At 41.1% G+C, this 13,979-nt stretch overlaps 1 protein-coding gene across 4 annotated transcripts in view; it reads left to right on the top strand.

The window, feature by feature from the left end:
- The window catches only part of tbc1d30 (TBC1 domain family, member 30), a 71,086-nt gene that overhangs the window by 43,660 nt on the left and 13,447 nt on the right, over positions 1-13,979 (top strand). For all 4 annotated transcript variants that reach the window (XM_080191150.1, XM_080191149.1, XM_080191152.1 and 1 more), the window contains 3 exons: positions 621-789; positions 2,144-2,312; positions 9,880-9,985. In XM_080191150.1, the coding sequence (XP_080047276.1) occupies positions 621-789; positions 2,144-2,312; positions 9,880-9,985 (444 nt within the window). The remainder of the gene's footprint in view (positions 1-620; positions 790-2,143; positions 2,313-9,879; positions 9,986-13,979) is intronic.

Raw genomic sequence — 13,979 nt, 5'->3', positions numbered from 1 at the left:
TAGGGCTTGGGTGGGATTGTGTCGGTGCAGACTTGATGGGCCAAATGGCCTCATTCTACACTGTAGGGTTTCTATGATTTCTATGACACTGTATGTGCCACAGCAGCTAAACATAATGTATTCTTGCCTGAAGGGCACCAATACTAAAGGAACCAAGCTCATTCATTGTGCATTAGTCACTTCAGTCAGCACACAGCTGAATCATACAGTTCATAGATTGAGAAGGACAGTTTTAGGGTGCTCCTTGAATCACCCAAAAATTGAGGTATGGTTCCCCTGTTAGTAAGGCAATTAATTTGGTGAGAAATGTAATGCCAGTGAGTTGGCCTTTTAATGAGCATTCCTGAGATGCAAATAAATGCAAATCTGATTTGCAGTATAGAGCAGTGGGAAACCCGACTTGTCTTGGCTCCACTATCAAAGTTGCAAGAACAAACTTCCCAGCTAATTCCTTGCCAGTGGTAAACTGACATTTTCCATCACGCTAATTTAGTGTCCCTCCCCGCCATGATTCATGCCACTGGCGAGAGTGGAAAATTCTGTTCTAAATGTTGCTTCTGTATGTGGATTTGATATATTAATACATGTTGCCCTGCCTTTTGTCTTTCCTTAATATGTAGGTGATGATTTACTTGATTGACAAAGTACTCCCTGAAAGTTATTTTGCCAATAACCTACGTGCATTATCAGTGGATATGGCTGTCTTTCGAGATCTTCTGCGGATAAAACTACCAGAACTCTCTCAGTATCTTGACAATCTCCAAAAAGGTGCCAACAAGGAAAGTGCAGGTAAATTTATTTCGGTTTGATCAGAAATCATTTCTATTTCTGGGCTAGTTTCCTCTCTCCAATGTGCTTGATTCTTCCTGTTTCCCGTATCCTTATTTAGAGAAAGGACTTTATGCTGATAAAGGAAGATCACTCATGGAATGTGCTGATATAAGTAGAACAAATGAAGTCCACTAGCAATCCAGCACTGCCATCTTCAGTGACATACTCTGCTGTTACAGACAGCTATGGTCCAATGGACTTTTGCATCTGCCCTTATGTTGCCCCACGTACCTGGCGTAACTCACTCCCAACAATTTTCTTGTGCGCTTAGCAAAAAACAAAGTGGGCAAACCAATTGCAGTTGATTGGCTTTTTAACAAGCTCATTAGCTTGCCGTTCTTTTTCAAAAAGACAGGTGGACTCCTGTAATGTTGTAGCTATGTTTAGAGGTTATGGGTTTTAACAAAAAAAAACATGGTTTGCACACGTAGATTCAAACTAACAACTTCGAGGTTTATTGAAAAACGTGTTCTCTACACTCCACAGAGTACAAACTGAGTGTAAAATAGCAGCCTGTGGCAACACCCTAATGATATCACTATCAAATCATGTGATCAACTCCTAAGCATTCATGCAATTCTTTGAAATATGTAACAGCTTCATATTTTAGTCTTCACTATTATTAGGGACTGGTAGGATGATGTCAAGGGGTGGGATTGTGGGGTTTATGTGATAACCCTGAGCCACATTTCTTCAGCCGTTCACGCCCCACTAATACTACCAGAGAGGACAGAAAATTTGTCTCTCATCCAAATCTCCAGCCATTGCAGTGAGATGGGAGAATCCTGCTGGTGTTAATGGCCAGAGAATCCCACTCCTGGTTTTTAGCCATGAAACCAAGCCCTATAAGAAGGATAGACTTTGAGCAGTTATTAAGTTCAAAAACGAGAAAACTTCCAATTTAATGAGAGCTTTTCCACTGATATTCAGCTTTTCAACTCAATAACTGTCGATAAGAGAAGCCAAAAATCAGAACAAAAAATATTAATGGAAATTGTAATTTTTGATAAAATTATTTCAAGTGATATTTGTTAGTTGTTTTTTCCCAAGATAATTTTAAATTCTTGAAGCTATTCAAAGTTTTAAAATTAAATACATAGTTTTTATTACCACATTAAATATTTCTGGACTGTCAAGAAATGTAAACACCACATTTTGATCTTTTCAATTGAATACAAATTTCCAAGTGATATTATCTTTACAAATAGAAAGAAACATTCCGTACTTGATTTGAGAGTATGAAATTTTGCCTAAACTGTGATAATATGTCTGTTTGATCTGTTCAAACCATGATACTTCCTTTCTTTGACAGGCAGTTATGAGCCTCCCCTGACCAATGTGTTCACCATGCAGTGGTTCCTAACTCTGTTTGCAACATGCCTTCCCAATCACACTGTGCTACGAATCTGGGACTCTGTGTTCTTTGAAGGATCTGAGGTGATCCTACGAGTAGCCCTGGCAATCTGGGCAAAACTTGGAGAGTAAGTTATAAACTACAAGCAATTCTGTGATTTTCTTTTGTTTAACCTAAGTAAAATGGAAGAAAGAGACACTAAATTTAAGATTTGTGCAGAAATCAGTTTCTCTTTCCAACGTCTCTTCCTCTCCATTTTGCCTTGGAAATTCCCAATTCCCCCTCTTCCATCTCTCTCTCCCTGTGTCTCCGAGAAACATTTATTTTCCTCTTTGTCTTCTCAATTCTGTATTTTATCTCATGTTCAATCATCTTTGATTTGACCAAACAAAACTAAACAGGGAGAGATGGTGGCGTTATCGTAATGTCATCAGACCAGTAACCCAGACTCCCAAGCTAATGCTGTTGAGACGCAGATTCGAACCCCACCACTGCAGCTGCTGGAGTTTGAAATTCAGTTAATAACAAATCTGGAATGAAAAAGATAGTCTCAGTAATAGTGACTATCAAAATGTTGTGGATTATTGTAAAACCCAATGATTCACTAATGTCCTTTAGGGAAGGAAATCTGCCTTCCTTACCTTGCATGGCCTATATGTGACTCCAGATCAAAGCAATTTACTTGACTCTTAAAATAACCTTTGAATAGCCTAGCAATCCACTCAGTTGTATCAAATTTGCTACAAAATTTCCAGAAAGGAATGAAACTGGACAGACCACCCAGCTCAGACCTAAGCCCCAGAAACAAAAGCAAACCCAGGTGTGTTGAGCCTACAGGATCCTCCTTACTAACATCTGTGGCTTATGCCAAAATTGCTTATCACCTCATTACAATAGTAGTCCAAACGGACAAAAGGGCTGAATGCCAGGGGAAAGGTGAGAGTGACTGCCCTTGGCACCAAGGCAGCTTTTGACCAATTGTGGCATCAAGGAGCCCTAGTAAAACTGGAGTCAATGAGAATCAGGAGAATCTCACTGCTGGTTGGAATCTGTGCCCATATACAGCAAGACCTGGACAATATCCAGGCTTGTGCTGGTAAGTGACAAGTAACATTCATATCACAGAAGTGCCAGGTAATGACCATCTCCTACAAAAGAGAGTTTAACAATCATCCAGTGATAGTCAATGACATTGCCATCACTGAGTTCCCCACAATCAATGCTGTGGGGTGATAACCATTGACCAGAAACCAAATTGGATCAGTCATAAATATTGTGGCTACAAGACCAAGTCAGAGGTTGAGAATTATGTGGAGAGTAACTTACCTCCTGACTCCCCAAACCTATCTGGTGTGTGATGGAATACATTTCAATTGCCCGATGAACGCAGCTCCAACAACACTCAAGAAACTCAACACAATCCTGGACATAATTGGCACCTCTTTCAACATCAACTCCTTCCCTCACAAATGCACGGTGGCAGCCATGTGTACCATCTACAAGATGCACTGCAGTGACTCACAAAGACTCCTTCTGAAACCTACAACCTTAACCACCTGGAAAGACAAGAGCAGCAGACACATGGGAACACAACCACCTCGTAGTTCCCCTCCAAGCCACTCACCATCCTGACTTAGAACTATGTCACCATTCTCGAGTGTCACTGGGTCAAAATGGTGAATTTCCTTTGCTAACAGCATTGTGGATGTCTCTACACCATATAGACTGCAGCGGTTCAAGAAGGCAGCTCAGCGCCTCTTCTCAAGGGCAATCAGGGAGGTTTTGCTCAGTCAGAGATACCCACATCCTGCGAAAGAATTCTGAAAACTGCTGTACCAGAAAATAAGACTTGACTGAGAAGATTTAAACCAAGCTGGGATGGATGACAAATAGTAATGACCTACTTTAATCTGACTTCAAACAACAATGGAAAGGTCATTGTGACCTTTGAACATCTCAGAATTAAAAAAAACACTCCGCTATGAAATTGTGCAGCGAAAACAGAAGACTTGGAATGTCAGAAACATGAAATTAAAAACAAAAGAATGCTGAAAGTACACAGCAGTTCAGGCTGCCTTTGTGGAAATCAACTTGTGTTGTTTTGTTTGGATAAAAGATGGTGAAGATGGGTTGTGACTTTTTCAAATTGAAGCTAGTGATAACTTTGGAGATAAAAATTCATTCCATCCTTTTTTTGGTGAGAGGGCTAACTAAACTAGCAGCTGTTTAAGTTTCCAGAGCTTGGGCTAAAGATAAAAGAATTGTAAGGAAGTGCTCATTTCCCTTTCACTCTTGTCAAGAGTGGTTAAAATGACTGACTTTTGTTTATTTAAGATGGATCAAAGTAAAGCCAGAAACAACATTTTTTTGAAATTCTCTGTTAACTATCAAATATTCTGGATTCTGTGGTGTAGTGATGAGCACTTTGGGTTCTGAATTCAGCGATCCGATTCAAACCTGGGTGGCACTGCTGCCTCACAGCGCCAGGGTCCTGGGTTCAATTCTGGCCTCAGGTCACTGTGTGGAGTTTGCACATTCTCCCCAAGTCTGCGTGGGTTTCCTCTGGGTGCTCCAGTTTCCTGCCACAGTCCAAAGATGTGTGGGTTAGGTTGATTGGCCATACTAAACTGACCCTAGTATCAGGGGGATTAGCAGGATAAATATGTGGGGTTATGAGAGTAGAGCCTGGGTGGGATTGAGGTCAGTGATGGGCCGAAAGGCCCTGCACAGCAGGGATTCTATTATTTTATGAAAATTTCATGCAAACGTAGAAACATCATTTATATTGTAGATTAAGTATAATGACAATAACATATATAATAATATTCAATAATGTCCAATAAATGAAACCTGCACTGTTTTACAGTTTTTAAAAAATAATTACAATCTATTTGTAATTTTAATCATTTCTCTTGAATGCTGACAAACTGATAGTGTACAGATTTGATGTTTCCGAGATGAGACGAGATTAGACTGTGCAGCTACTTATCATTACCATGACCTAGATTCAAGCAAAGTGAAGCTTGGAGAATATGCAAGCACAAATTTCATTAACTTTTTTTCTTTCTCTTCCCCTTCTACTTCTCTCGTTTCAATCTGCATTTCCTTATCAAAGCTCCAAAGACAAAAATTATCACTGAGCTTTAGCGACTTGAAACACACAAATGCTGTGAATATTTGTCAAAATGCCAGAGTTACTTTGCCCACTGGTTGCCTATTCCAATTCCTAATATGCCAAGGCAATGATGACATGTTGAGACGTTGCAATACAAGCAACACAATAGATTAAAAAAAACTGAAAATTTACCAAACCACCAGTAGTAGAAGTTAGGTGCAGGGAAGAGAAGCTTTAGAATGGTCTTGTGTATCATGCAGACAGGATTCTTAGAAGTGTTTTTGTTCCTTTTATTGTTATTAGTAATTTCCAATGACTCTGAACAATGTGTTGCCAGTGCTTAATCTGGTCATGCTCTTTGGTTCACAAGAAGCATCTGCTCCTTCATTGACAGAGGTATAGCATACAGAAGGAGGGATAAGTAGGGATGAGACTGTATTACACATTGGTGAGTCTTATATAGAGCATTGAGTCTGGTCACCACATTACAAGAAGGACATAATTTCCCTGGAGTGAGTTCAGAGAAGTTTTACCAGAATGTTGCCAGGTCTGGAGAATTTTAGCTATGAGGAGAGGTTGGGGGTGATTTCCTTGGAACGGTGAAGGCTGAGTGGTGACATAATTGATACATACAAAATAGTGAGGGGTAGAAAGAGAGTGGACAGGAGGAACCTGTTTCCCTTGGCAGAAAGTTCAAAGATCAACTAAGACTTAAGCTAAGTGGCAGAAGGATTAGAAGGGACAAAAGGAAAACATCTTTACGTGGAGGTGTGTATCTGGAATTCACTGCCGAAGAAGGTGTGGAGGAAGAGATCTTAAATTCAATTAAAAAGTAGCCGGATGTGTACCTTAAGTGCTGTAAGTTACAGGGCCAGGGGCCGTGTGCAGGAAGATGGGATTAGAAAGGGCACCTGGGTGTCTTTGGGTCAGCATGGACAAGTTGGGATGAATGGCCCCCCTTCTATGCTGTATAATTCCTATGGTTGTGTTGGTGGGCCAGGGTACACTGGGAGACCGTGGAAATTATTGAATGCTAAGATCTAGTATTCAAAAACAGAAAAACATTGGCCAGAATTCTCCCAAAAAAGTTCCATCCATTTGCAAAGAATCTTGCGACGCGAAAGGAGGCCGTGCAAGCAATCATTGCCTTTGCCAGCTCTTCGTAAGTGCTGCACAATTAATCCCATTCTTCAGCTCTTCCCCCATAGCCCAGAAAACTTGCATGTTTTCTGCTCTCAACAAATCTGGCCAATTCGTACAGTACAGATCTGTTATCATTGACAAAAAAAAGGTTCAATCTCCTTTCAATGATCTCAGGCAGGAGCTAAGGTAAGTTACTAAATGTGTTGTACTAAAGGATGAATCAAGTCAGGGATGTTCTCACCTCCTTATCTTTTTCACTTTGTTTTCATGAATAAATTCAGGGGTTTTCCCCAGGTGTTTCGGTTTCCTCCCACGGTCCAAAGATGTGCGGGTGAGATTGATTGGCCACGCTAAATTGGCCCTTCGTATCAGGGGATTAGCAGGGTAAATGTGTGGGATTATGCGACTAGGGCCTGGGTTGGCTTGTAGTCAGTACAAACTCAGTGGGCCAAGTGGCCTCCTTCTGTACTGCAGGAATTCTATGATTCATTGAAATTTATTAAGCTATCATCATTTGTTTATGCATCATTTTCTTTCATGGCCCTCAAGTTTGACTAAAGACAAAATTGGATGACTGCATGAATCCCTTCTACAAATTCCAATCCCTGTCTGCTGCTACATTCCTTGTTGTTTTTCTATCCACAAGAATTAGGAGCAGGAGTCGGTCTCCCCAACCTGTTCTGCCGCTCGATAAGATCATGGCTGATTTGATTGTGATCTCAACTCCATTTTCCTGCATACCCCATAACACTTCACTCCCTGATTAATCAAGAATTTATCTGATTCAACCTTGAGCTTATCCACTGATCCAGCTCCACTGTTCTCTGGGGAAGAGAATTCCACAAATTCTAAAACAAATTCTGCTTCTCTCAGTCTTACATGGAACACTCATAACATTTTAACTGTGACCCCCGATTCCAGGCTCTGTCCACAAGGGTAAACACGCTCTCAGCATCCACCTCAGGATCTTACTGAATTCAATATGGAAACAGCTCAACCTGAGATAACTCTTTCATCCCAAGAATTAGTCAGTGAAACCTTCTCTGAACTGCTTCTAATGTAATTATATCCTTTCTTAAGTAGACCAACACTGTACACTGTACTTTGGATGTGACCATAAGATATAGGAGCAGAATTAGGCCGTTTGGCCCATTGAGTCTGCTCTGCCATTTGATCATAGCTGATGTGATTCTCATCCCCATTCTCCTGCCTTCTCCCCATAACCTTGATCCCCCTATTGATCAAGAACTAATTTATCTCTGTCTTAAAGACACTCAATGATCTACCCTCCACAGCCCTCTGTCACAATAAGTTCCACAGATTCACCACTCTCTGACTGAAGAAATTCCTTCTCATCTCAATTTTAAAGGAGTGTCCCTTCACTCAGAGGTTGTGCCCTCGAATTCTAGTCTCTCCCACTCGTGGAAACATCGTCTCCACCTTCACTCTATCCAGGACTCTCGTTATTCTGTAAGTTTCAATTAGATCCCCCCCTCATCCTTCTAACCTCCATCGAGTGTAAACTCAAGACACCTCAACTGCTTTTCATATAACAAAACCTTCATTCCTGGGATCATTCTTGTGAACCTCCTCTGGACCCCTTCCACAAGGGGAAACAAAGGGTGACGCAATAGCACAGTGCTTAGCACTGCTGCCTCACAACTCCAGGGAACCGGGTTCGATTCCCAGCTTGGATCACAGTCAGTGTGGAGTTGGAATGTTCTCCCTGTGTCTGTGTGGGTTTCCTCTGGATGCTGCAGTTTCCTCCCACTGTCTGAAGGAGTGCTGGTTATTGATCCAAACAGGCGTTGAACTGTGGCAACTAGGGGAATTTCACAATAACTTCATTGCAGTGTTAATGTAAGCCTTACTTGTAACTAATAAATAAACTTTTTTTAAACTTCTAAGGTTAGCACATCCTTCCTAAGGTGTATTCTCACAACTGTAACAAAAATTTCCTACTTCTATATTCCATTCCCTTTGCAATGAGCAATGACATTATACTTGCTTTCCTAACCATTTGTTGTACCTGCATACCAACCTTTTTTTTAACTAGGACAGCCAGATCATTCAGTAAAATGGAATTCTGCAGTCTCTGTCCATTTAAGTAACGTCCTACTTTTCTGTTCTTCCTGCTTAAGTGGACAAGTTTACCTTTTCACACTTTAACTCCATCTGTCAACTCCCCAGTCTATCTAAATTCCTCTGCAAACTCTTCATGATCTGTGTGCAATACCACAGTAGCCAGCATCCACCTGATGCATATTCATGCCAGGCTGACACTAACAATACTTAAGTGTATTGATAGGCAGAGGGATCTGGATGTATAGGTACACAGGTCACTGAAAATGGCAATGCAGGTGGCAACGTAGTCAAGAAGGCACACGGCATTCTTGTCTTCATCAGCTGGGGCACTGAGTTTAAAAATTGGCAAGTAATGTTGCAGCTTTATAGAACCTTAGATGGACCGCACTTGGAATATAGGGCCTGATTTTACCATTGCATATGTGAAAATGTGGTAAAGTCTTGTGTGAGGCCATTAACGCAATTCACACCCATGTCTGCACAGATGGGCACTTTACCGAGACCCAGGAATGGCCACAATCCGATTTGCACCTGAAACGGGTGCAACGGCAATTTAAATGCATTTGCATGCATTAAAATTGAATTAATAAACGTCCCGCCCAACTTTATCAGCATTTCCCCCTTTACCACCGCGTTCGCCAATCTGGAATCACGCCAAAATGGACCTGATAAATAAAAGTCTGAATTGGGCGCTGTGCCTGCTGAAGAAGTGAGTTCAGAGCTTCCAACGATTCTCTGACTCAGATAGAAGGGTGGGGGTGGGGTGGGTGGTGGGAAGGGAAGGCAGGTCAGATCATTCTCTGGTGGCAGGGGGAGGGAGGAGAAGGTGGGTCAGATGTATCTCGGGGAGACCAGAGGGAGGCCCAATCATTGTCTGATTGGGAGGGGATGGAGGGAATGGAGGGGGGCCCAATCATTGTCTGGTTGGGAGGGAATGGAGGTGACCCAATCAATGTCTGGTTGGGGGAGGAGGGCAGATCGTTGTCTGGTTTGGGTGAGGGAAAGAGGAGGGCAGATGGTTGTGGTAGGTGCCTGGAACTCACTACTGGGGGAGGTAGTGGAAGCAGATATGATACTAAGTTTTAAGGGGCATCTGGATAAATACATGAATAGGATAGGATTAAAGGGATATAGTACTGGGAGAGATAGTGGGTTTTAGTTCAGATGGGCAGCATGGTCAGTATACGTTTGGAGGGCCGAAGGGTCTGTTCCTGTGCTGTAACTTTCTTTGTTCTTTGTTCTAATACGTTGTCCATGCGGAATCAAAGTGAATGTATACCATAAAAGATAATCCAATATCTTTTTTACAGTCATGATAATGATACAGGGCATTTTATTGTTACTTTAACAGAAGAATCGAAAGCTGCCAGAGTGCAGATGAATTCTACAGCACTATGGGAAAATTGACTCAAGAGATGTTGGAAGACGGTCTGATTGATTGCAATGAGCTGATGCAGGTCAGTAATTTTGCTCCTACTTTTGTAGAGTTCCTCCAGTCGCTACTTGTGACAACATTACCAAGCTTTCGTGAAGAATTCCCCTGTTTGCAGTTTTCACAAAGGAACATCTTGACCAATTCTGTGAATGTATCAAACCAAAGAAAATCTTCATGAACATGATTGCATATTATAATAGCTCCAGGAGTCACCTGTAAAGGAATAGTACTTTATTGCACAATATAAAGTAAAACAAAAACCATAAGCCTGTGGTGAACACAAACAGGTCCTAACTGGGACAATGCAATAATGGACCCACTCACTGCTTTGTACAGAGCTTGGTATACAAGCTCTGATGAGTTAATTACCAATCCCCAGGAAGCTGGTATTCAATGAGATCTACAGGGAAGTCAACCAGTGATTCCCTTTACAAGTCTTAGGGGTTATCACACATAGTTAGTGGAATTTGAACCCGATGGTGCCATTGTAGATGTTTGTCTCAAGGACATTACAAGTACTGGGAATCCTTTAGGGTGTTTGGAAAAAAATGCTACGAGCATCAAATTAGCCTGAAGAGTATTTATCAGAATCATTGTCAGATTTCTTATCTGTTGGCTATTAGGCTAATATCAGTTGTTGGGGATTTGCTGAATTTGATTATGAAGGAAGTCTTAAGTCTTAACAATGCACTTAGAAAACCAGTATGATTTGACAATGCTATCATGATTTATAAAAGGGAAATTGTGTGTGAGACAAATTTAATAGAGTTGATTTTTCTATTCTTTCATGAGATGTGGGCATCATTGGCTGGACCTACATTTATTGCCCATCCCTAATTGAACTGAGTGGCTTGCTGGGTCACTTCAGAGGTCATTTAAGAGTCAACCACTTTGCTGTAGATCTGGAGACGCATGTAGGCCAGAGCAGGTTAGGATGGCAGATTTCCTCCCCTAAAGGACATTAGTGATTCACTTGGGTTTTGACGACAATGGTTTCATGGTCATGATTAGACTTTTAATTCCAGATTTTTATTGATTTCAGGTTTCACCATCTGCAACCTTGGGATTTGAACCCGAGTCCCCAGAGCATTACCCTGAATCTCTGAATTAATTTACCACTATGCCACACCTCCCCTTTGAGGATGTAACTTGTAGGGTAGATAGAAGGCAGCCAGTAGATGTAGTATAATTGGATTTCCAAAAGGTATTCAACAAAATACTGCACTAAATATTAATAGGTAAGATCAGAACATTTGGAGCATGGATGGAAGATCGGCTAATGGACAGGAAATGGAAAGCAGGAATTAAATGAGGCATTTTAAGTGGATAGGCTGTAACTAATAGAGTGCTCCAAGGATCAGTGAGGGGCCTCAGCTATTTACAGTCTTTATTGACTCAGACTAAGAGACCGAGGGTAATATATCCAAGTTTGCTGATGATAAAGAGCTAAATGGAAAAGTAAGTTATGTGAAGGATTCAAAGAGCCTGCAAAATGATAGGAACAGACTAAGTGAGTGGATAACAAGACAGCAGATTGAATATAATGTGGAGAAATGTGAAGTTATCCACTTTGGTTGGATGAATAGAAAAACAGAATTTTTTTTAAAAGGCTTGAAATGTTGGTGTTCAGAGGAGCTTTAATGCCTTCGTACAGAAAACACAAATTTATAAGCAAATACAGCAAGCAATTAGAATGGCAAATGACATCTTGGCATTCATTGTAGGAGGTTGGAGTACAAGAATAAAAGAGGTTTTACAGTGACATAAGTGAGACCATGCCTGGAATACTGTGCGCATATTTAAGGAAGGATAGATCTGCGTTGGAGGTGATGTAGCAGGCATTCACTAGAGTGGTTCCAGGGATAAGAGGCTGATTCAATGAGGCTAAATAAATTGGGCATATTCTTTGAAATAGACAGAGGTTGTTTCCCCTGCTTGGAGAATCTAGACCCCCAGAGCACAGCTTTAGGATAAGGGGTCAGTCATTTAGGACTGAGATTAGGGGAAATGTCTTCACTTAGGGGGTTGTGAATCTTCACCATAGAGGGTTGTGGATACTCCATCGTTGAGTATATTCAAAGCTGGAGTAAATGAATTTTTGATCTCTCAGGGAGTTGAGGAATAAGAAGAGTGGGCAGGAATTAGATTTGAGACAGGCAATCAGCCATGTTTGTAATGAGTGGTGGAGCAGGCTCAAGAGGCGGTATGGTTTACTCTTGCTCCTGTTTTTTACACTGCTACAATCTGGGTTGAATCCATCAATGGCCTAATGGGATAAAAGTGCTCCCTTTAGTATTGTCAAAGCCAATCGTATGTGAAATGCATTTGGGCAGTTTTAATGAGTATCATTGTTTTTCTTCATGCTCGTGGTGGTGCACAAGATTTGAATTTTTTTTAAATTTGCTATTATTATCACACGTGTTAGTATACAGTGAAAAGTATTGTTTCTTGAACACTATACAGATAAAGCATACCATACATGGAGAAGGAAAGGAGAAAGTGGATAATGTAGTGTTACAGTCATCATCACTAGGGTGTAGAGAAAGAACGACTTAATACGAGGTAGGTCCATTCAAAAGTCTGATGGCAGCAGGGAAGAAGCTGTTCTTGAGTCGGTTGGTACGTGACCTCAGACTTTTGTATCTTTTTCCCAACGGAAGAAGGTGGAAGGGAGAATGTCCGGGACGTGTGGGGTCCTTGATTACGCTGGCTGCTTTTCCGAGATAGATTTACATCTGTTCCAATAGTGAAGTTTTTCCTGGAACAGGAAGCTAGCCTGTTGCCAATGAGTTTACAGCTTAAGTCGCGCCACTCCACTTTAAGTGTGGCTGATCAGGAGCACCTCCAGTTTTTACCATCTTGCACTGGTGTATGCAGGAAGGATTTTCTTTGTAGGTTGATACTGTAACAAAAGAAAATCTCAATCTTACACAGTTACCATTAGCATGGTATTTGTATGAAATGGAAAATTACATTGTGGTCCAGTGGAGGAACTTTCCACTCACCTGACGAAGGAATAGCCTGTGGGTTTACTATCAAATAAACTTGTTGGACTTTAACCTGGTGTTGTGGGACTTCTTCCTGTGTAAACTCCCAGCCTATGTCTGTGAAGGTTGCCTTAGAAAAGACCAGGCTTAACTGAGCTGGCCACAATTATTGACTCGCCTAACTTAGGCACACAACTAGAATAAACAATACTGATCCTGGTACTACTATTGCAGGCATATCCTTATGTGACATGATTTTCATGGCGGGGAGAGACAGGTAACGAGAAAGGAAAAGTGCTTAATTTTTATGAAACCTGGATTTATTACAGTCAAAGAATGTTATCTGATCTAAAAGGTTAAAAAAAGCAGTGAGGTTAGAACCTTGGTTAAATGTTTTTCTTCATAATTATTAGCTTGTGTGAATTCTGTACACTGGAAATTGTCAGTAATGATGACAGCTATATCACCAGCCTACAGCAAACAGCCCATTGGCACAAAGGAAGCATGGCTTCCTGAGTATTATGTCGCAATGTTTTCACAGAAAGCAGATGCCTGCCCTTTAGGCTTTTGAAACAGTGAGCTACTCACCAATTTTTAATTATTCTGAGAAGAAAACTGGAAAGTAAAAGTCACAAACATGTACCAGTGTGTAGATTGCTTATAAAATGTCAAATTTAACTTTTAAACAAAGGAAACATTGATGTGTTGTCTCTACCTGGCTGAATGTCTTTGGCACCTTAACTGTGGAGCGGTGTGCGGTCCGTGCCCGCGGGACAGTTATGCAGTCCGTTTCAGCGTATTTTTAATGTAAATACTGAAGCCACGCGGGGAGATTTTTCAACGGTGTTTAACCTATGGATGAAACAGATCATTTTAATGGACTTTGATGTGTCGGTTATAAAGTTTCATTCTTTGTAAATCAGTTTGACGCTCTGAGCCTGTGCCCATTAGTCTTCATTAGTTATGTGGTTAGTTCAGTAATCTGACAGAGCCAGGCTCTATTAGAGGAAATGTTTAGGAGTTGTCATA

The sequence above is a fragment of the Carcharhinus amblyrhynchos genome, chromosome 6, assembly GCF_965287045.1.
Source record: "Carcharhinus amblyrhynchos chromosome 6, sCarAmb.v2.hapA, whole genome shotgun sequence".
NCBI lineage: Eukaryota > Metazoa > Chordata > Chondrichthyes > Carcharhiniformes > Carcharhinidae > Carcharhinus > Carcharhinus amblyrhynchos.
The sequence above is the reverse complement of the archived record's forward strand: the minus strand, read 5'-3'. Positions and strand labels throughout refer to the sequence as shown.